The sequence below is a fragment of the Megalobrama amblycephala genome, linkage group LG14, assembly GCF_018812025.1.
Source record: "Megalobrama amblycephala isolate DHTTF-2021 linkage group LG14, ASM1881202v1, whole genome shotgun sequence".
NCBI classification, from domain to species: Eukaryota; Metazoa; Chordata; class Actinopteri; order Cypriniformes; family Xenocyprididae; genus Megalobrama; species Megalobrama amblycephala.
Genome location: NC_063057.1, coordinates 24985821 through 25007659, shown reverse-complemented (window position 1 = coordinate 25007659; position 21839 = coordinate 24985821). Strand labels below are relative to the sequence as shown.

The 21839-nt window shown below is 40.5% G+C and overlaps 3 protein-coding genes across 5 annotated transcripts in view; 2 read left to right on the top strand and 1 right to left on the bottom strand.

Annotated features, from left to right (window-relative positions):
- Window positions 1–840: 840 nt before the first annotated feature.
- Window positions 841–4594, top strand: LOC125246305 (cytoskeleton-associated protein 4-like). The gene is made up of 2 exons (XM_048157253.1): window positions 841–1421; window positions 3234–4594. The coding sequence occupies exons 1-2, from the start codon at window positions 1098–1100 to the stop codon at window positions 4335–4337; spliced, it is 1428 nt and encodes a 475-aa protein (XP_048013210.1). The 5' UTR covers window positions 841–1097; the 3' UTR covers window positions 4338–4594.
- A 647-nt stretch (window positions 4595–5241) lies between these two features.
- Window positions 5242–12223, bottom strand: LOC125246319 (inhibitor of nuclear factor kappa-B kinase-interacting protein-like). 3 transcript variants are annotated; one of them, XM_048157275.1, is made up of 3 exons: window positions 11830–12223; window positions 11639–11756; window positions 6469–7630 (listed from the first exon to the last, which is right to left on the bottom strand). In XM_048157275.1, exons 1-3 carry the CDS (start codon window positions 12006–12008, stop codon window positions 6875–6877), a joined length of 1053 nt encoding a protein of 350 aa, XP_048013232.1. In that variant the 5' UTR covers window positions 12009–12223; the 3' UTR covers window positions 6469–6874. The 3 variants fall into 3 exon arrangements, with proteins under 3 accessions (XP_048013234.1, XP_048013232.1, XP_048013233.1); XM_048157276.1 differs by lacking the exon at window positions 6469–7630 and adding an exon at window positions 9921–10647 and having other exon boundaries at window positions 11830–12217; XM_048157277.1 differs by lacking the exons at window positions 11639–11756; window positions 11830–12223 and adding an exon at window positions 8715–9242 and having other exon boundaries at window positions 5242–7630.
- A 3179-nt stretch (window positions 12224–15402) lies between these two features.
- Window positions 15403–21839, top strand: part of LOC125244377 (gastrula zinc finger protein XlCGF7.1-like) — a gene marked incomplete at its 3' end in the record, with an annotated part of 11531 nt that continues 5094 nt past the window's right edge. The window contains exons 1-2 of the mRNA XM_048154467.1: window positions 15403–15530; window positions 18231–18360. Of these exons, the coding sequence (XP_048010424.1) occupies window positions 15403–15530; window positions 18231–18360 (258 nt within the window). The remainder of the gene's footprint in view (window positions 15531–18230; window positions 18361–21839) is intronic.

Here is a 21839-nt window from a genome sequence, read left to right as displayed (position 1 = left end):
GTCCTGGTGTCCTTTACAGAGGTAATGTATGAAATCAATGCCCTGTTTTGTAACAGAAAGTCACATTTTGATTTGAAACCCCATAATATTTTCCTGAGATGCTGATTTATAACAAACAATTTGAAAATGAATCCAATTTAAACAATAATTACAAAATATTATCATATTTCCATAAGAATGCTAATTTTCAGTCATATTTAAAGACCAAGAAGTTGTTGTTTTCATGGCGAAACCAATAAAAATCTCTGAAAAGCCCTGAACGTGCTCTTTACAGGACATCCATACTTAAAACTGTGACATGTATGATGTCAGAGAAAATATAATGTCTGCTACAGAGGACAGAAGTCTATTCCCGGGGCCCAGGAGGATATTACAGTGCATTCTGGGTAATATTATTAGTAGTTTTCAACAAAGAAGCTTATAGGTCTATTTTCTTAAAACGACAAATATTACTCAGAAAGCATTGTTTTTATGGTATAATAGCTATTTTTTCAGAGGAAAACAGTATTTTACTGTGTAAATTTATTTTTTTTTACAGATTTTTTTAAGAGTGACTTATTGATTTGTGCTTGTATTTTTCAGTGTTTAAAATATTAACTTTTCTCAATGTTTTCATCTTAATTCTGTTTTGGAGAAATGTTGGAGCATGTTTCTTGCATCACAAATGTCCAAGAATCAATGTTTTTCATTAAAAGGACAATATGCTACAAAGATTTCAATGTCAAATAAGCTTCATGTAAAGAATCCTGAGAAATAAATGCATACTGTCCATACTGTGGCTGGCTGTATGAACACATGGGAGGATGCAGATGTTTGAGGAAAATCAGTGCCACGTCTGAAGAAGGGTGGAGCAAACGAGAACACGACACGACAGCCTTCATCTTCATCATCCTCCTTCACGAGTCAACTCCGCGCTCATGCACTAGAAGCGTTCGCGTCGTTCGAACAAGTTGAAAAAGTGTGAACGCAGAAAGCAAACTAAACTAGTGAGTGAAGGAATGAGAGCAGATACAGAGCGAACTGAACGCGACGCTCGGTGACGTCACTGCACGACAGAACGCTGCTGGACGCGGAACGGCATCTGGACACACGGAACGATGACTGTGAAAAACAGAAACAAGAACAACTCCAACTCCAACGACAAAACTGCCCCGAGTCAACAGCACGATGAGGCGCCGAAGAGAAGTCCTAAAGTCGCTAAAGCTGAGAACGCGCCGGTCTCGAGCCGCGGATCCGGATCAGACGCGCTGAAAAAGTTCTTATCCGCGTTATTTTATCTGGCGCTGGCGGCCGGAGCCGTGTTCGCGTCCCTGTACCTCCATCAAGAGCTGTCGGACATCAAACATGCGAACTCCAGACATGAAGAATCAATGAAGAAGTGCACGGCAGCGGCGCGTGAGGTGGAACATGCACTCCAACAGGTTAGTTGACTTCATTCGTGCCTCCACATAGACACACAGCTCACAAAAATATGTTCCAAGAGCGTTTGGATCGTTCCAAAAAATATTTTTTCTTAAAGTTCTCAAAACGCTCCATGAATGGACATTATTAATGCCCAGATAACGTTGAACGTTCTATTAATGATTCTAAGTTCTGGTAATGGTTCTAAGAATGTTTGTTCATAACTTTGAGAGGACCTTGCGAGAACGTTCTGTTCGCTAGGCTGAGCTGATAAAACTGAACAACACTGTACTGAATAATGGCAGCACACTTCATGAAATCAATCACAAATAGACAAACTATCAGCTGTTAATGTGGATGGTCCATGTTTAGTCCATCCACACACACAGACTCTGTTTTCTGAGTGATCACACAAGAGAAAGACATTAAATTCAGCTGAAATGAGGAGAAATAGTCCTGCAGGCTGTCAGGATGATGTGTTCGTCTGTGATTGGCTGACAGGGTTGTGCCGAGCTGCTTAAATGACTGTTTTAAGGCACAGTATTGGTGTCCAACACGACAGGAAGTTTGTTTATGCCTGGAGGAGTTTCATGCGCTGCAGCGTCAAACATATAGGACACAAAAATACAAAGATATTGACTGGAATGACAGACGTTTGCTTGAATTGCCTGAGCTGGGAGTCCCTGACAGATCAGGCACAGGCTGAGAGACCTGTTTGACCCTGCCTCGAGGGTGAATCACTGGATCCAGCAGCTTCTTTTACACTTCGTTTGTCTCGCTGAAGCTGCACTGAAGTTAGTTGGACAAATATGTGTAGAGAGTCCCAGCACAGTTTAAAGTGTGGGCGATTTGGCCAAAAATATTATCACAATATTTTTTCTGGTGTCCCCAGAATGTGTCTGTGAAGTTTCAGCTCAAAATACCCCACAGATAATTTATTATAGCTTGTCAAATTTGACCCTATTTGGGTGTGAGCAAAAACACGCCGTTTTTGTGTGTGTCCCTTTAAATGCAAATGAGCTGCTGCTCCAGAAGAGGGCGGAGCTTTAACAGCTCAACAACAACAAAGCTGGAGAATCTCACGCAGCCAAAATGAGGATTGTCAGTAACGGTGTTCAGCCTTACATTGTTCAAACCGGAGTCGACACTGATGGAGAGACTCAGGAAGAAGTTACAACTTTTAGAATGAAACTGGACGTTTCTGAATGGTTAATGGATAAATTTATGTAGTTGCTGTGGAGTTGATTCAAGCATGTGCCGTCATGTTAATCTTTTGTGCAAATCCAGTGTTAAATTGACCCTCGTTTGTGAAGCAGTCCGGCGTAAAATGACGGCATGACAACAACTCTACTACAACAACTCTTCCTCTTCTCTAAAGCAGCCCAACATGGCCCCGCCCACTTTGTTGCGTATTCTCGGGGGTGGGGTTTATGTAAATTTTAGGGTTTGTGATGTCACCAACCTGGAAAGAAGCTCGTTGTAGTCCCTACCAGCCGTTTGTTGTAGTCCTTAAAAAGCAATTTCTGTAAAAGAAAATATCTCCCTTTGCATTATACTTTGAGCGTCGTAACTTTGATCATGCTCAAACAGCAACATTACACACTAAAAATGTAAAGTTAAAAAAGTAAAATCATAATCAACCACCCCTTTAAACAGCTTGTGAATGTACTTTATAACTACAAACAATTTTTCCAATAAAGGTTTCTTTAATGTTGAGTCAAGAACATATAGAACTCAACATATAGAACATATTGAATTTTTTTTTCTTAGAGCGCAGATATTCTAGATCTAGTTACCATGAACTAAGCGTTTCTGCCCTTCTCTGTCTCCAGATCAGGTCCATGAAGGCGTCTCTGGAGGGTTTGGAGAGCACGGTGGTCAGTGCCAGGACTGATCTGGAAAGCACCAGCCGCGCGGTGCAGAAAGGAGAGGCCGACTCCCGGCGGATGGAGGACGCACTCCAGAAACTCCAGAATAAGCTCTTCCGGGACCTGGCAGAGGGCATTCGGGAGGTGAAGGACACTCGGGAGAAGGACATGTCCTCGCTGGAGGAGCGGCTGGCCCAGCTGAGCCGCTCCCTGTCGGAGAGCGTGGCGGAGTTCGCAGATGAACAGAGCCAGTATAAGAGCGATCTCCATGAGCTCAAAGCTCGTCTGGAGGAGCAGGACGGGCCGGCAGTCCACATGCAGGAGCTGGCATCCATCAGCAGCGCCGTGGCCAATCTCAACACCGCCAACGAGGTGGCCGAGGGAAACATGGCGGTGCTCCGGGAGCAGATTGCATTGGTGGGTTCCGAGCTGCAGACCAGGAACAGGGAGGTGGCGTCGGTGTCCGAGGAGGTGGGCGCCGTGAGGACGCTGGTGCAGAGCGCTGTGGGAGCCTTACGGGAGGAGGTGTCCGCAGCGCGAGCCATCGTCCAGACCTCGTCAGACCAGCTTCAGATTCTGAACAACCGGCAGGACCAGTCCAGCACAGCTCTCCAGAGCCTGGAAGCGCAGCTGAGAGAGGAACTGCTCAAGCTGGAGAAACGGAGGGACGACCTGGAGGTCCGACTGAAGGCCGCGGAGGAGAGCCAGGAGGTCTCGGCGTCCTCGCTGTCAGAGCAGACAAACAGACTGAACGCTCTCGAGTCCAAATATGAATCCCATGAGAACTCGCTGTCCGGCTACAGGACGGCAGCGGAGGCACTGAGAGATGATCTGGAGGCGATGAGGAGCCATCTGGGAGAGCTGCAGACGAGAGTAGCTGCTCTAGATGAGACCCAGGAACCAGAGCAGGAACTGGAGCAGGAACCGGAACAGGAACCAGAGCAGGAGCCTGAACAGGAACCAGAGCAAGAACAACTGGAGCAGGAACCGGAGCAGGAGCCAGAGCAGGAACTGGATGCTGTTCAAGATGAAGAACCAGAAAGTCCTCCTGAACAGCTGGATGAGTGAGACAAAGGCAAGCTACTGGAAGCAAAGCTGTATTTCGGGATGATCGGGTGTTGTGTGTGGTAGAAATGTGAACAAGAAGCTTTTTATAGGAATGATGAAGGGATAAACTGCTGTTTCTTCAATCTATGAATACCTGCACTGTATTTTTACCAGCTCAGCTGTTTTCCAGGGTTACTGGAGGTCTCAGTAACAGTTCAGTCTTTGAATGTATCAGGATGGTAGTTTTTTTCCAATAAAATTTTTATAACCCTTTCAAACTAATGTGTCAATATCTTTACCTATTCAAATTATCTATATTAGACCTAAAAATACATAAAATGGCACTGTTAATATGACAACATGACATGGGAACATTTTACACATTTCAGTCTATTAATTTACAAATACATTTTCCATATCATTTTGTTTATTCAGCATGCAGCCTCAAGCATTAAAAAAGCATTAAAATCAGCTAAAACAATTAAAATCAAGATATTTCATATAATAATTCATCCAGTTTTTTGTCTTTGAGGAATCAGTGTTCCCATGGGCTTGACAAACTGAAGACTAATTAATCATACCTAAAAGTGTGATTCCTTGACCTGGAAAAGTCAAATTAATTATATATTAAAACTCCATGGGCATTTATTTATTTTGATGAATGTACATTTTTGTAGTTATTCCAGGTGTAAATTGTGTTGTGTTTGTCCTTAATCCAGTAGATCATGGTTAAAAAGAGTGGAAGCCTGAAGAACATTCAGCTACTACTGCACAGAAACTAGGAGTGTCCAGTATTGTTGTGGACAATGGGGGTTGGCCTTTGAGCCAAAAAGGTTGAGAAGCACCAACTTATTCCTCTCAGTCATTAAAGATTCTTGATCTTAAAAGAGATACATAGGTTTAAATCAAGACAGCACAAGCACACTTTTCAATCATAGAATTTTTTTATTGATTGATTGAAGTTTGCTGGGTTTCAAAACATGAAGCAAGTGATATGTTCAAAGTAAAGGCGAATGTCTTGGACACTTTCTGGTCGTCAGACTTTGAGGAACCGTTTATGTGTTAATGTGATGAATTACACCAGTGGCGGGCGAGATCTTTTGTGTTCAGCAGAACAAAAGAAATGTAGACAGGATTGGAACAACTTGAGGGGGAGTAAATGATGACAGAATTTTCATATTTGGGTGAACCATCCCTTTAAGAATGTTTCATGAATCTGGCCCCAGGTATGTTTTGGGGTTGTTCAGCTAACTTTGGACACTTCTCCACAGATTCCATTTGCTCTTCTGAAACGACTCATTTTCGTAAGTTCACCTGTCAATATATAATGACAGTTCTGCAGTATCAGTCTTTGGAAGCCATGGAATAAAAAAGTAATTCCGAATTTATATCTCACAATTCTGAGAGGACAAATCAGATCAGATCAGATTCATTCTGTATTTGTATTATTAATTTTCAGGAATGATTTAATTGTTTGAGATTCTCCTAACCAACCCCTAAACATAACCATTAGTAACTCTTTTGAAATATTTAACCTAATTTGTTTCAATATATGAAGACTTGTATTCTGGTTTTAAATTCAGTTTCCTTGGGAAGAATGACCATTTTTTCAAAGCAGAAGTAAGATATTTGTATGTATGCATGTGCAAAACCTTTTAATTGAGCTGTGCCTCACATTTGGTGGTGTGTGACAGACTGTGTAGTAAACAGCAGTACATTAATAAATTAAATAAATATGAAAACAAACACTAGTTTACAACATCAATCAGCATAATGAAGTGTTTCGAAAAAATAGGGTTCTAGAAATCCAGTCCGAGAATGATTGGCCATTTGGCGGTTCATTCAATAAGTCCCGCCTCTTATTTTCATGAAAGTTGGCAAATTGGCCTGAATGGACTAATTAAAAGTAAACAAACAACTCACCCACTTGATCTCACCACTGTCATGTCATATTACTACTTGAAATCATGATCTGCGAGTGTTTTTATTGAGCGATCAGTTAAATTAAGGTGAAATTAAAGGCGCATCTCCGTGTCTGTGACCTTGATGACTACAAATGAACATCAGTTCACAAATAGCATATACATGAAACATGACATTGGTTACCATGTTCTTATAGTTATGTAAAACATATAAAAATGATAACGACGACTTGAGAAATATTCTTTGTTTTAATAAATAAAGTAATTATTTCAATGTTACTGTAAAAATAGAATTGTTTTGGTCGTTTTCTTGATAGTCTAGGTACATATTTAACCTGAAAAACTCAACATCAGTGTAACTGGAACATGACTTCACAGTTAAATAAAACAGTGAGGACTTTGCCGCCTCATTCCAGAAGTTCATTGCACACAACTGGTCGATACATGACAATCATCATGGCAGATTTCACGGTTCAGTGTTTCTGCAAGGGCATATCAATGCTTTACATGTAAATCTTGCTTAAATTAGCAGATCTCATGTAGCAGCTCTTGAAAAGCACACTAATGCCGTGTGTTTTCCCGTTGGAAGCACACACTGTCCGATCATGTTGATTTTGAGGTGAGCGAGTCCACTCCTCATTCAGGCGTCAGCTGGTCCAGTGTGTCTTGTGTCGTCTCATCTCTCACGGTCTGACTCGAGTCACGGTTGGAGAAGTGCTCCCTCAACTCCGCCACTTCTCCCTCTCTGCTCATCATGTCTTCAGCCAGCTGGCCGATTCTCAGAGTCAGGTCGGCTAGTTTGGGCTCTACGATGGCGAAGTCTTGTCTGATGGTGAATACTTTGGGCTTCAGGTCGTCTGCAAACGTCACCATCTTGCGCAGCTTGGCTTGGCCGCTCTCCAGCGCCAGGATTTGCTCGGCGAGCTTGCGGTTGTCCGCGGAGAGCTGGTGAACGAGTGCGCTGATCTGATCCAGTCTCTGGCCGTTCCTCTCAGCAGAGCTCTTCAGACCGGAGACGCGGTCGATGCTACCCGCTAGAAGATCGCCAATGCGCTTGACCATGAGCTTCTCGGTCTGGGCCACCTTCTCCTCCAGGGCGTTTGTCTGATTGAGCAGTGCCTCCACTTCGGTCTCCAGGCCAGCCATACGCCGCACATCTGTACGGATGGAGGCCACCTTGGAGGTCACGTCATTGGAGACCTGCAGGGTTCGGCTCTCCACGTGCTCCATGGCTTGATCAAGGGTGCTCAGGTCCTGCTGGAGCTGCTGCCGTTGACCGGTTAGGCTGGAGAAACGCTCCTTCAGTTCATCAACTTCCGCAGACAAAGCCTCCATCTGGGAGACGACCGGCGTTCCCTCAGGACCGGACATCAGCGCATGGACACTCGCACACTAGAGAGGACACAAGTACACTTTGAGTACATACTTCAGGCAGAAAGAAGTCTGTGGAAGCCCATTTCCAACACATATTTTGGTAAATCATAATATTAACATTAAAATCAATAGAGTATAAATTATGACGATATTAAAAAGTCAAAATTTGAAAAAAGTTGAAATTGACTTAAGTCATTTATGACATACTAAGTTTAAATTAAGAAATTTGACTTAAAAATTAACAAAAATTTGCTCGTCTTATTTCATCTTTTTAATCAAAAAATAAGATTATGACATACATAAATTCTGGATAAACATTGCATGACATGTCTATTATAACTTATCTTAACTATAATCCGACTTGTCGTTTTTGACTGTTATAATTTTAACTTAGTATGTCATAATAGTAATTATAACAGTATGTCAAAATGTATGTCATACAATCATGCATTATTTTTTTCTTAAGTGGTGGAAAAGGGCTTTTTTTTTTAATATAAGTTGTCAGAATATTTTAATTCAATATACAGTAAACAATTGTAGAAGTAGTATAATGAACCTGTGGAAGTAATTCTTTTAAAAACCAGACGAGTTTGAGAGCCGACTGAGAGGATCTTGTGGCCCACTTGACAGAATTAGGTGATTTCCATCAAACAAGTGGCAGTGGAGAACAAATGGTTATTAAATGACTGCCCAGATGTGAATGTCACATGGGGATACCTTATCTCTAAAGATGAGCAAGTGTCCTTGGGAAATGATGAGTAAGGCCCAAAGACAAGGGGAGTAGGCTTCAATGTTGGGAAGCAGGTGTGGAGATTGAGATGTGTTATCATTGGTTAATGGTTGATAAGAAAACGGTATAAAGATGGGGACTCAAACAATAAACTTTGTCCAATATAGTCTAATTTTGACTTCTAGAACTCTTTGAGCTTCATTTGCAAGAAAGAGATTACTTTTTTTCCACAACAAAGTCTGATTAAGTCCAGAAGGGATGTAAAATGAAATGTTCAACATGTAGAACATATTACACATATTTACTGATAAAATAATTTATTTAAGTTTTAATACTAAAATGGACAGAGCAAAACAATATGAGATGACATACTGTAATATCAGGGCCAGGAGAAGAGTTTGTAGGGGTCAGTAAAAGAAGAACCATTGTCCATGAGTGAATCCATACGGACATACGAGCCAACAAGAACGCTGTAGAGACGTGAAGCTAGATCATCTCTGACTACAGATCTCAATGACAGACAGGTCTGATGACTGGAGGTGGAAAGAGTCGCAGGACTGGATTTGGCACATTGAGATATTTGGTCAACATTTTTAAGTGACATCAGCCAAGAAAAAATTAAGTAATTTTAGATGAAAGATTATGTAGACAAACATTTTGTCCCTTTGGAATAATTTGCACTAATAAATCAGCCGCAACAACACATGACACATGTATTAAAACCGCATATAAAGTTCATCATTTTGATTTTATGTTGAATTTAGTGTTTACTTGCACATCCAGAATGCATGCATTCATGCATTTATGTATATGTGTATGTAGGTATGTACATATGTATATGCATACATGTATAATTTGTGCTATATGTGCATGTGTGTATATGTGTATATGTAAACATGTACAGATGTAGTGGAAATAAACTGTAAATGAAATGAACAGACACAAAATAATTAAATGAACGCATTTTATATTTGCTATTAATAATAAACATAAGGTTTATGTAAAAAAAGCTCAACATCTCTGGGTTTAATACAATACAATTATGTCACAACCACAAAAATAACTCATTTTTGAGCTCACGATGAGGCGTTTATAATGAACGCAAAGCAATGTTGGATGGATTGAAAGAAATCTGAAGTATTTTTATATTAAAGCATTTAAATTAGTTCCTAAATTGTGCTTTAGATAAGTTGTTCTTATTTTTACAGCATCATGTGGTCATAGCAACGAAGTTGTCAAACTGGATATAATTTAGTGTCTAAACTAGTGTTTTCCACACTAAAATAGTGTACATATAATACATTAATTATACTGTTAAAACAAGTGCATTGAGATGTAAAGCTGGTCTCATCATTTTTACAATCGTTTTATGGCATTATGTTTTCATCGCAATGAAGATATAAATGTGGATATAACGTTAGACAGAAATGGTTGGTAAGTGTTTTTTTTCTAATCTCAATACTGTCTTTTGATCACACTAATGAATCAGTTGACTTCCACTGTAAGTGTCTCACAGTAACCCAGATTTCTGCTTTCACTATTAAAGGAAATGAGTGATGTTTTGTTGATTAAGCTTATAACACTGCATACTGCTTTAAGATGCCCCATATGTCAGAAGTACAGTAGATGCGGCACATCGGTCTGGTTCCTCGGCTCAGATCTCCTCCTGCGAAGCCGGTCTGAGGTCACGTATCTGCGAGCGGGTCTCTCTCATCTGGTCCTCCGTGCTCCGCACCTGCTGCTCCAGCTCCTGGACTCTCCTGTGTGTGGCGCTCACGTGCGCTCGGACCCGGAGCATGGAGCGCACGGCCTCCTCCACGGCCGCCAGCTGCGTGTCCTGAGCGTGAGGAGCGCGTGACTCCAGCTTCTCCTGCAGCCCGCGGCCCTGTGCCGCCAGCTGCTCGAGCTGCTCCTGGAGCCTGGAGACGCGGCGGCCGTTCCAGTCCGTCTGCTCGCGCACCCGCTGCGCGTCCTCCTCCTCGGTGCGGTCCAGCACACGCGCGTTCCTCCTCGTGCCGTCCTGCACCTCCTGCAGCCGCTCGCTCAGCTCACGCAGACGCCCGTCGATGTCGTTGATGTGCTCCGTCACATGTCCGTGTGCGCCGCGTGATTGCGTCTTGAGCGTGTGGAGCTCGTCGCTCACGGACAGCTGGTCGCTCGCGCTCTGGAAGCGGAGGTGTAGCGCCTGCAGCCGGTCTGAAGACGCTTCCTGCTCCGCCTGCAGTGCCGCTGAGGTGTTGAGGACGGAGCCGAGGGCGTGTTTCAGCTTCAACAGCAGCGTGGCGCCGTCTGCGGAGGCCTGAAGCTGCATTCACAACACACGCGTCAGACGTCTGTCTAGTGCACTACTCATGCAGCGCTGCATACTACTGCATTAAAGTGGAAATGAAGCAGTCAGTCAAGTTTACGTTATTTAGTAAACTGATTTCTGCTTTAATAAAAATGTATATATAACAAACTCGATTAATGTAACCATTTAAAAAAAAAAAGGATTTTGGAGCAAGGGCGCCGCCATCTTGCAATACCACAGCTTGTGACGCCATTGGGTTGGTTTTCATAATCGTTTCCTCAAACTACACAAACATGAATCATATATGAGTTCATGACATGGACACGCTCATGTTTGTTTGAAGCTATTAAACTGAACTCGAAACTGCAGTATTGTGATGTATTTCTGAGCGAAACGGCTTTCGAACAGGAAAAAACACTGAGGGCGCGATTTGAATTTATCGGCTGATTGACAAAATAAAAGCATGAATGAATAATTCACATTAAAACTAGTAACACAAATTAAGAAATGGCATAAATGTTGATTTCGCATGACTTTTAAGTTATTAAAAACACATTTAAGATGCATTTAATTAAAAAAAAGACAAATATATCTTGCTTATCATGATGAACATGTTTAGTTTACAAATAAAAAGTTATTTTGATATTTTTGTGTGTATAGCTGAAGACTGTAATAAGGCAATTAGTCTTATTACAACTCATGATATAAGCAAACCTTATACATTTTCATTTTTTAATCTCCTTACGCATTGTGACTACTATTACAAGATACAACTTTTTGATTTTAATGTTTATTGTAAGTTCAAATTAACTAGAGTATGTTAACAAATGAAACCTTACTGTAAAGTGAACTCAAACTAGCTTGTTTTGTAGAAATGGTGTGTAAAGGTTTTGGAAAAGCATAAGAAACAAGCACAGACTGTGGTAACACTGGAGTTATGTGTGTTTTCAGTGGATTTACACTGGTAAGTGTCTGTTATGTGTGTTTTCAGAGTATTTCCACAAACCTTGTGAGAGACTTGAGTCAGTTTGTCGTCGAGCTCCTGAACACTGCGGCTCTTCTCCTGCAGAAACTCGCACTTTCCCGTCATTTCTGCTAGTTTGGCGCTCTGCTGAAGATGCAGCCTGTGAGGACAGATGAAGCACACACTTATAGAGAGGAAAGAGCTTTATAATAACTGAGAAGAAGTGAACGGACCATGTGATGAGGAGGGAGAGCGCGAGACAGATCAGACTGACGCAGAGCTTCGCGTCAGGACTGAATCCCTCTCTTTTATCGGCCTCTTTCTTCTTCTTCTCCTCAGCAGCGCTCCGCTTCTCTCCGTTCTGCTGCCTGTTTGAACTCTTCTGTCGCTGTTTTAAGTCGCTGTTCTGCATGTTTGAAGAGCAGTGCTAAAAACACACCTGAAAGTGTGAGTCTAGAGAGCAGATGTCATTCTCAGTTATATTATTTAGGTGTCTGGATTCCGATGGAGATTTCCTCGCGTCCCGTTTTTCCCATCAGATGCTGGAAGTTGTGGAAATCGCCACGCAGTTCCGCTGAAACAGAATGAAGGCAGAAGCGCGAACTGACTTACTTACGTGTATGGAGTGGGCGGGGCTTAGACGAATATAAATAATAGTTATGCTGTTTTTACTATTTATACTGTTTATATTTCGTTTAATGTCTATTCACATTAATTAACGCAATTATTTAGCTCTGTAAATTATTTTCGATGCTTGCGTTGTTGTCACGTGGTACCTGTTACTTTTCTCGGCGCTGGCTAGAACGGACCACTCAGAGCTGCTTGTTATTGCTCGATGAAGGATTGTCGAATAATCATTTTGTAGATATTATTTGCTAGTTTATTTACATATGCATATCAGAAATTAATCATTGGACGTTAAAGATTAAAAAACGATTATATGTTCTATAAAACAAAAGTCGGTAATAAGTTAAACAACGCTCTAAGATTTGAATGGGTCTCAATGGAGGAATCGCGTCTGTGGGCCACCGCGCGCCCCCGTGTGCGTCTCGCAGTCACTGAAGGATTAATGAGATTACTGAATCTTAAATTAATTCATGTTTTTTAAGAAACATAGTTTCGCCAGCTGTAAATTGTTTTATATATATATAATAATAATATTTAAATAATTTAATTATTATTATATTATAATTTTATAAAATATTATTATTAATAATAATATTTAAATAATTTAAAACGAATAAACAAGTTATTTGGGTCCAAGCAGTAATGGACTATGTAGATGATTAGCGATCCAATTGAAATGTATCTTATGATGTGGTTTATATATCATTGGACAATTATGAGTAATTATTCTGAACATCGCCACAAGAGGGCACTAGCAGTATGTACTAAATCCCATTCAACTGGGCATGCCATATGCATGTGATAAGCCACTGATCACCATGCAATAATAATCTTCTCCAAAGTCTTCCAATAATGCATCCAATAATAGCACAGTGCGCAATACATAAACATCTAACATCAACTAGCATATAGAAAAACTCAGAAATACACTGAACAGAAAGAGTAACACAGGCAGAATGATGCTTATCATCTACTGTTTAGACGGGAAATTAAACTGCATTTCTCAGTAAAAACAGGAAATATATAGACAATATTCACTTACTTGATATGTACGCATACAGCAATTCAATATAGTCTTAATCTGAATTGCAATAGACCATCGATGGATGAATTATAATGAAGATGACAAACTTTACACTCTCTAACATGCGCTGCATCTTCTCTCTATTTCCAACATGGTTCCGCTTCAGCACAGCAGGTAACACTATGATAACATTGTGCACTCTGATTGGTCAGGATTATCCGGGACATTTAAAGCATCCGGCCTTCTGTACAATGACTGTGCTGAATTCTGTTGATATGATTATCTGCATTAAGCCCAACAACCATGAACACTGTATCCTCCCAAATTACAGCAAGCTTCCATTTCCCACGTGCAGGGAGCAAGCAAAACTCTCAACATCAATTGGTTCTCCCTTGACTCTCCTATTGTACAAGTCAGTATGTCTCTTAAGATATTTCGTGGCTAATGCCTGTGCGATGGGCATTGCCTCCATCTTATCTCTCTGAAGAGCCTGGATGTAATTGTCATAGGAAACAACATCAGGATTGTCTAGAACAGTTCCAAATACTAGATCAATGGACAGCCGTAGAATCCTCCTAAACATCAGCAGGAAAAGAGCATACCCTGTGGTTTCATGGATGATGCAATTATAAGCAAAAGTTAGGTATTGAGTACTTGCGGCCATTTGTGCTTGGTCTTTGAACATGTATCATATTGCCAAGTGTCCTGTTCATCCTCTCATAAGCTACATTCCCCATTGGATGATCCTTGATTTTTGGACTCCAGTGATATTCAACAGCTCAGCGATCAGGGCACTATCAAACTTGTCTCCTCCTATTACAGTGAATACAGCCTGGGAAGCCATAAACACAGACATAGTTATGCTACAGTTGATGCTCCATGGCTTTGGCAGACTGATTTGAACACAGTAAGGCATTAGCCATTTGTGAAATGTTTTTTTTTTTTTAACAAACTGCTTATGATTATGCTTTTATTAGACATTTTTCTTGGTTTTCATTTCTTTGAATGTTTTTATTTTGCAATGTACTTAAACTCTTTGAACCAATTCATGTACAGAACAGGAGACAATTCCTTTGATGCTTTAAAGCGTTTTACCAGTTTACCAGTGACAATGATTAATAATGTAATCATAACTAAAACAATTAAAATGTTTAAGTTCTTCTTTTAGCAGATGGAGCAAAAGAAATTACGAAGTTATAATCATATAATTCAATAAATCATATTTAACCTTATATTGTTTTTTGTTTGTGTTATCATTAACGTGTTAAATGTAGAAATATGCAAACAAAAACAATGCTTGTCCACATAACACTGCAGGAATCCATGCTAGTTTATGCTGGATTTTGCAGCAGGGATATCTTCACGTCTTAACTACAGCAATGCCTTCTTTATTGGTTTACCTGTCAACTTAATTTTGTTTCTCCTCTATGGGCAGCAGGTCATTCAGTGTAGATCTGGAACTCACTCCTCCAGTCTCTTTGTTTCATTGCGCCAATCTTGGAATTCAAACCTCTAATCAAAACTTTGTTTTCTCTATGTTATTTATCTTAGAGAGATGCATGTAATTGTTCTCAAAGTTGTTTATGTAATGTTATGTTATCATGTTCATACTATGAAATGTGCTGCGTAATGTTATATTTTGTGTTTGCCTTGGACTACTCATTGTCTTTGTATTTTTTTTTTTTTTTGTAATACTATTTAAAGCAATCTTGAGTGTAGTTAGTAAAGGTGTTGTCCTGATTCTCAATAAATTGTGTTCTTTGAGTAACTGTCTGAGAATGACATCTAGTGGACGATTTATGACGAATTTACAGCAGAGACACAACAGAGTTTAGTTCCAGCTGTTGTTGAACAATTTAATGGCATTTTATTTTGAAATAATTTGTTTTGGAAGAAATTACACTTGAATAATCTAAGCAAAACCATAAGCAAAATATGTTGTGTTATTTTGAGACAAAAACGGAGAGAAGCCGAGAGTGTCATGATTGAACACAGGAAGCAAGTGCAAGTAACGCCTTTTATTTAGAAAAAGCAGAGAGTGTGAAACAGTCCATGAGATTGGCAGGCTTCGGCAGAAGCAGGGACTGGGATGATCGGTTGGTGAAGCGTGGTCGTGACGTGAAGAGCAGCGCTGAGATGATTCCAAGATCCAGACATGAAACGAGAACACGATGACGATCAAACTGGAACTGACGATGAACAACAGGGACTCCGGTCAGGAACAGACGAGACAACCACGAACAGGACACCAAACAACGATCTGACAATGGAGATGAGAATGAGGTGAGTATTTAAAGGGTGAGTGAATGAGCAGCAGGTGGGGATGGTGATGAGTGGCAGCTGGATCCACTGATGATCCACGTGGCCTGGACACACCCACAAACACACTCGCACGCATACATACACAAACACACCCACTGCTGTCACAACACAGAGCACGCGACAAGAAGGAAACAATGCATCTGCGAACCGTGACAGAGAGTAAATCACATGACAACTACATCATTGTATCCTTGGAATCCTACTACAAATTGGTGCCATGACCCGTCGTTTGGTTTGCTGGTTGCTGACTGCCTGGGACGCTGCAAGTGTGATTGTGTTGACATCAGCATTGGTCTGCATGTCTGTTGCAGATCTGCAGGACTATTTTGAAATCTTACTGGAAAAGATCAATGGCCATTTAATTTGATTGTAATTTTATTTCAAATTTTTAAACTTTTTTGTGAGTGTATTAAGACAATTGAGGGAATTCGGTATGGCAAATAAGGAGGAAAGTCATTTAACACATTTAAACACAGTGTAATGATGGCTGGTAGGGGAAAGGGGTGCATTACTAGTCACACCTGACAGAGATTTTCAGTTTGTGGGTCCTGAGATTGCAAGCACTGGCAGGGGTGGGGCACTTCGATCACCATTTGATACCAGGTCTGACATGTGCTGTAGTCCAATCACATAATCTGGTAATCCAGAGTATACTAAAGCTGAATCAGTACTCTCAAGTGAAATGTGTGACCTTGTTATACAAATTGGATCTGAAATTGACGAAGCTATCAGGGATAGTCTGTTGCAGGATGGACATTCAGCACAAGTTTGGTGTCAAGTGGTCTTTTTTTTTGAGAAACCACTAACATTTCTAATATCAAGGTATCAGTTGCAACCATCATCATCAGGACCACCTGATTCTGGAAAAACGTCTGATTCTGATCTTCAGGAAATCATCCAGTGAATTTGTGTTAGTGTTAGTTTGGAAGAAGAATGGAGATTTATGGCTATGCACTGAACGCTCGTACGGTGAAGAATGTACATCCTCTCCCTCACCAGGTAGATGTATTAGCAACTTTTGGGGGATGTACTGCAATGTTCATGAGAATGATGCTAAATTTTTTTGGTGATCAAAATTTCATGAGTTTGCTCTGTTACCTGAATGATCTTTTGGTTTTTGGTAAGACTGAAGATGAAAGCATGCAGAGACTTGAAATGGTGTTTCAACATCTCAAGGATCATAATTTGAAACTGTCCCCTTCCTAGTGTAGGTTTTTGCATAGGTCAGTGAAATTTTTGGGCCATATTTTTTTCACAGGGGGGAGTGGCTAGTGATCCACTGAATGTACAGGCTATTGTGAATGTATCAGAGAAAGACTTTATAGAAACTAATGGTGTTACTCCATCCGTGGGTAAAATCAGATCATTTTTGTGCATGGTTGTATACTATCAACATTTCATTGAGAATTACTCCATGATTGCGAGGACTCTTTTTCAGCTGATGTCTGGCCAGAAGAAACCTAGGAAAGTAAGGGGTGTAGGAAAAAGATCAGGGGCTGTCCGGAAGGTCACTCCTGATGATTGGGTAGATGAATGTAAAGGGGCATTTGAGAATCTGATGACTGCGCTGGTAAAACAAATTCTGCTTGCCCACACTGACTTCTCAAAACAGTTTATACTGTCTGTTGATGCTTCAACAAGTGGACTTGGGGCCATGCTCTGCCAAGTTCAGGAGGGTAATGCGGTTGCAAAGCCAATCGTTTTTGCTTCAAAGTCACTTCATCACGCTTAGTCTAAGTATCCAGCTCACAGGCTCGAATTGTTGGCAATGAAATGGACCATATGGTTAATTCAGCCACTGGCTGAATATAGTATAGTATATTTTGACCAAACCAAAACTTGATGCCTGTGAGCAGAGATGGGTCACAAAGTTGGCTCCATAACTTTAAGTATACTGCTCTGACCATTCTTGGCTTGCAGTGTACAGGTTCATGACAGATTGTCACATCTGTCCTGTTTAACTCCTGGATGATGACCTCCTGATCTTTAATAGGGAGTGTTGTACAACTCGGCTCTACAGAATCCCCCACATGTGCTCAAGAGTATTAAAATTGGGTGAAATACATGATCACAGAAGGTTTTTCACCTTGGGAGGATGTATACGTCCTTGTCATTTTGAATGAGGAGAGGGAAGCATCTTCTGTTTCATGTTTTTGTATTACATCACAGAGTGGTGTGTGAATTCATGACAGCACTGATAAATCACAACTCCCTCACACCTTCAGCACCCTTACATCCCTATATAAGAGCTTTTCTATCACTGAACTTCACTGTGGGAACCAGGCACTTCTCAGAGGCATGTACCAGAGATTGTTAGTAGTGTCTGACAGTTTCTGTTATATTTTGATACAGAAACTGAGAGAAGCCGAGAGTAAATCACATCACAACTATATCATTGTGTGGGATCTCTTTTATTAATAAGAAAACCCAAAGTAGACAGAAACCCACCGTTTTTCACACGTCACTCAAACACAGAACCAGGAAGCAGGAAACTCTTAAGTTCAGAGAAACTGAAACTGAAGTGCAGTTGAGCTGTTGTGTGTTAGTGTCTCTGTATTCAAGCAGTGAAATGGCAAAAGCCAGAATTTCTCAGGATGAGTTAAAGTGTCTAGTGTGTCTGGATCTCCTGAAGGATCCAGTGACCATTCCCTGTGGACACAGTTACTGTAAGAGCTGTATTACAGGCCGCTGGGATCAGGAGGATCAGATGAGTGTCTACAAATGCCCTCAGTGCAAACAGACCGTCAGTCCAAGACCTGCTTTAGCTGAAAACACCATGCTGGCTGGAGTGGTGGAGAAACTGAAGAAGAGAAAACTTGCTGACTGTTACGCTGGAGCTGGAGATGTGCAGTGTGACGTCTGTACTGGAATAAAATACAAAGCCATCAAGTCTTGTCTGGGGTGTCTGGAGTCTTACTGTCAGAATCACCTTGAAGAACATGAGAGTTTCTTTAAAAGAAAGAGACACAATCTGACTGAAGCCACTGGACGACTGCAGGAGATGATCTGCCAAACACATGACAAGATCCTTGAGGTTTTCTGTCACACTGACCAGAAGTTTATATGTGTGCTGTGTACGATGGATGAACATAAAAACCATGACACTGTATCAGCTGCAGCACAGAGGACAGAGAAACAGGTATGAACTATAAACTAGACACTGGTGAAATAATGTTGACAGTATTTATATTGGCACCCATATGATCATTCACACTGCAGACGTCAGCAGAAGTGAACAGTAGCTGTAAGTGGACTTTCACTGCTGAGTGTATTTATGCTCCATATTGAACTTAACAGAAAATATATTGAAAGGCACCATAAACATATTGATCAACACAAACTTTTGTAAAACAAGCTTTGATGAAGCAACATAAAATTATAGAAAATATTCACCAGTTGTTTGACAAAATATATCTCTGTCAAGAATAACAAGTTAAATGAAGTGACAGACAAAAAAAGTGAGTGGAACATTTGAAACCACATGCTAACACAACAAGACAGAGTGCACACTCATCCTGTGTACTCACAACAGAAGACATGTAAAAAATAGACTGTAAAAAAAATGTTTAAAGTGTAATTTGATTGTTTAGTTTGTCTCACGTCCTATTACATTTGATGGAGAGGGTGGGGTTTATGACCTATACTGCTTCTAGCCACGTGGGGGCGATCAAGATGCCTAGGCATCACTTTTCAGGACTCGTGTGGCACACTTGAGACAAACACACGGATCATGAATGTCCAAATCCTAACACAGAACTGAAACCAAACTAGACATGAGTGCCGGAATCTGAACACCATGCTTCAAACATGAAACAAGGCACACAGACAAGAGATCGCACACACACACAAAGACAAGATAATACAGAAGCATCAGGGCTCTGTCACAAAACCAAGAATAAAATATAGCTGCAAGCAGCAATTCGGGGCCAAGCCCCAGAAGGGGCAGTAGCGCAATACGGAGCAGGAAGAGCAAAAACAGCAGAAATTGAATGTACATGCAAAACAGTTGGTTCAGAAGGACAGGTGGAAATGAAATGAAAATCAATAGAAGTTCAGAGAATGAACACGGAATGAACTAAAAACACTTGTATCTCATTCAAGAGGAATAAAGATTAGTACAATGCTTATTTGGATAAAAAAGGTATCAAAATGACTCATTACACCTAATTGTATAAAGGCTCCCCACACAGGATTCGAACCCACGACCTCCGGGTCCAACGTCCATTTTCCATCTCATTGCACCACTGTGCAGGTGAATGGTAGCACACCTGCCGAAGTTCATTAGTTCATGTGAAAATGAACTCAAAAAGAAGAATTTTTATAAAACTGCACTGAATGTTATATTTAATAACTACTTTAGATCATTCTGCAGCTCATCATGTTGTAGCGCAATACAGAGCAGGAAGAGGAAAAACAGCAGAAAATGAACAAACATGAAACAGCTGGTTCGGGTGAAAATGAACTCAGAATGTACATAAGCTTAGATGAAAATGAACACAGCATGAAACAAAAAGCATTTATTTCTAATCCAAGAGGCAGTAAAGGAATCAAAACACACTATTTCATAAAACCGCTCCACCTGGGATTCGAACCCACTAGCTTCGGATACAGGGTTCTTCAGGTAACTGGCTTTACACATTGAGCTACTTGAGGATGCACATTCAACAGGCTGTGGAAGAGAACTTTTAGTGTAACAAAGAATTCACAAAAAAAGCATTACTTAGCATGCTATCCATATTAGCATGCTAAGCTAACTTAATGCTAATGAAGCTCATGGTTAACTTGATAGCTGAAGAGCCACATTAAAGAGAATGACAACTGGTTAGCATGCTAAGCAATTAGCATGCTAAGCTAACTAGCATAAGGCAACAAACACAAGCAAGGTCACATTCAGAGATGAATATCTCGGGTATGGTAATGAATATCAAAAATCCGTTCAGTCATTTCTGTGCGGCTCGGTCCAAAGATCATCTGAGCTGATTTTGGACAAAATTGACCAAAATTTGTAGGAGGAGTAGCGAAAAAACTGTTTTTCATTCACTTCAATATGGCAGACAGGTACATTTAAGGAAAATAACAAATGACACATTGTCGGAATCGGCATAAGCCAGGGAATAAAATGACATAAAGCATACACATTTTGGAAAGTGTTTTCAAAAGTTATAAGAGTTTTTGCAATAATCATTACATCTGTGGAACAGTAGGTGGCGCTGTGCTGAAACTTCTCAGGTACCTTCAGGACATTCTAAAGGTCATACGTACCAATTTTTGTAAAGATATGTCAAATTGTTTAAAAGATATAGCAATTAATGACAAAATTCAAAATGGCGGACACATGATTCATCCAATATTGCCAGAATCGGTATCGTCGGATTCGGCATGATCCAAGGAATCCATAGACACCAATATCTTGATTTTCTAATAAAGTGTTCAAAAGTTATTGGCCAAAATAGCCATTTTTCAGATCTCATGACCTGTAGGTGGCGCTGTTCCCAAATTTGGCATGGAACCTCAGATCATGGTCTTGATCAAGTGTACCAATTTTAGTTTTGATTGCTCAAAGTTTGGCCGAGATACAGCCTCTATAGCAATTTTGGGTCAACCTCGTTAACTTCGTGACATCATAACTTTTGAACAAAGATGAATAAAAAAAATCTGTTCAGTCATTTCTGTGCGGCTCAGACCAAAGATCACCTGATCAAAGTTTGGACAAAATTGGACAAATTTTGAAGGAGGAGTAGCGAAAAAACGGAATACTGTACTTTTCAAAATGGCCGCTACTGTAATGGGCGGAGACTTAATGTAAGAATTTGAATAGAATCAGCATGAAGAGACGAATCAGATGTACTAAAGTGTATTTTTCTAGAGCAAATGGTTCAAAAGTTATAAACTTTAGAATGTTGAATTTTTGAACTGGTGGTGGCGCTATAGAGTTGGTCCTAGAGACTCCAAAATTGGTCAGATTTCTAGACATGACCATCACTACAAGTGTGCCAAATTTCATCATTTTCTCATGTTCCGTTGATAGGGCTGCCATAGACTCCCATTCGGGAGGAAGAATAATAATAAATATAGCTGCAAGCAGCAATTCGGGGCCAAGCCCCAGAAGGGGCAGTAGCGCAATACGGAGCAGGAAGAGCAAAAACAGCAGAAATTGAATGTACATGCAAAACAGCTGGTTCAGAAGGACAGGTGGAAATGAAATGAAAATCAATAGAAGTTCAGAGAATGAACACAGAATGAACTAAAAACACTTGTATCTCATGAAGA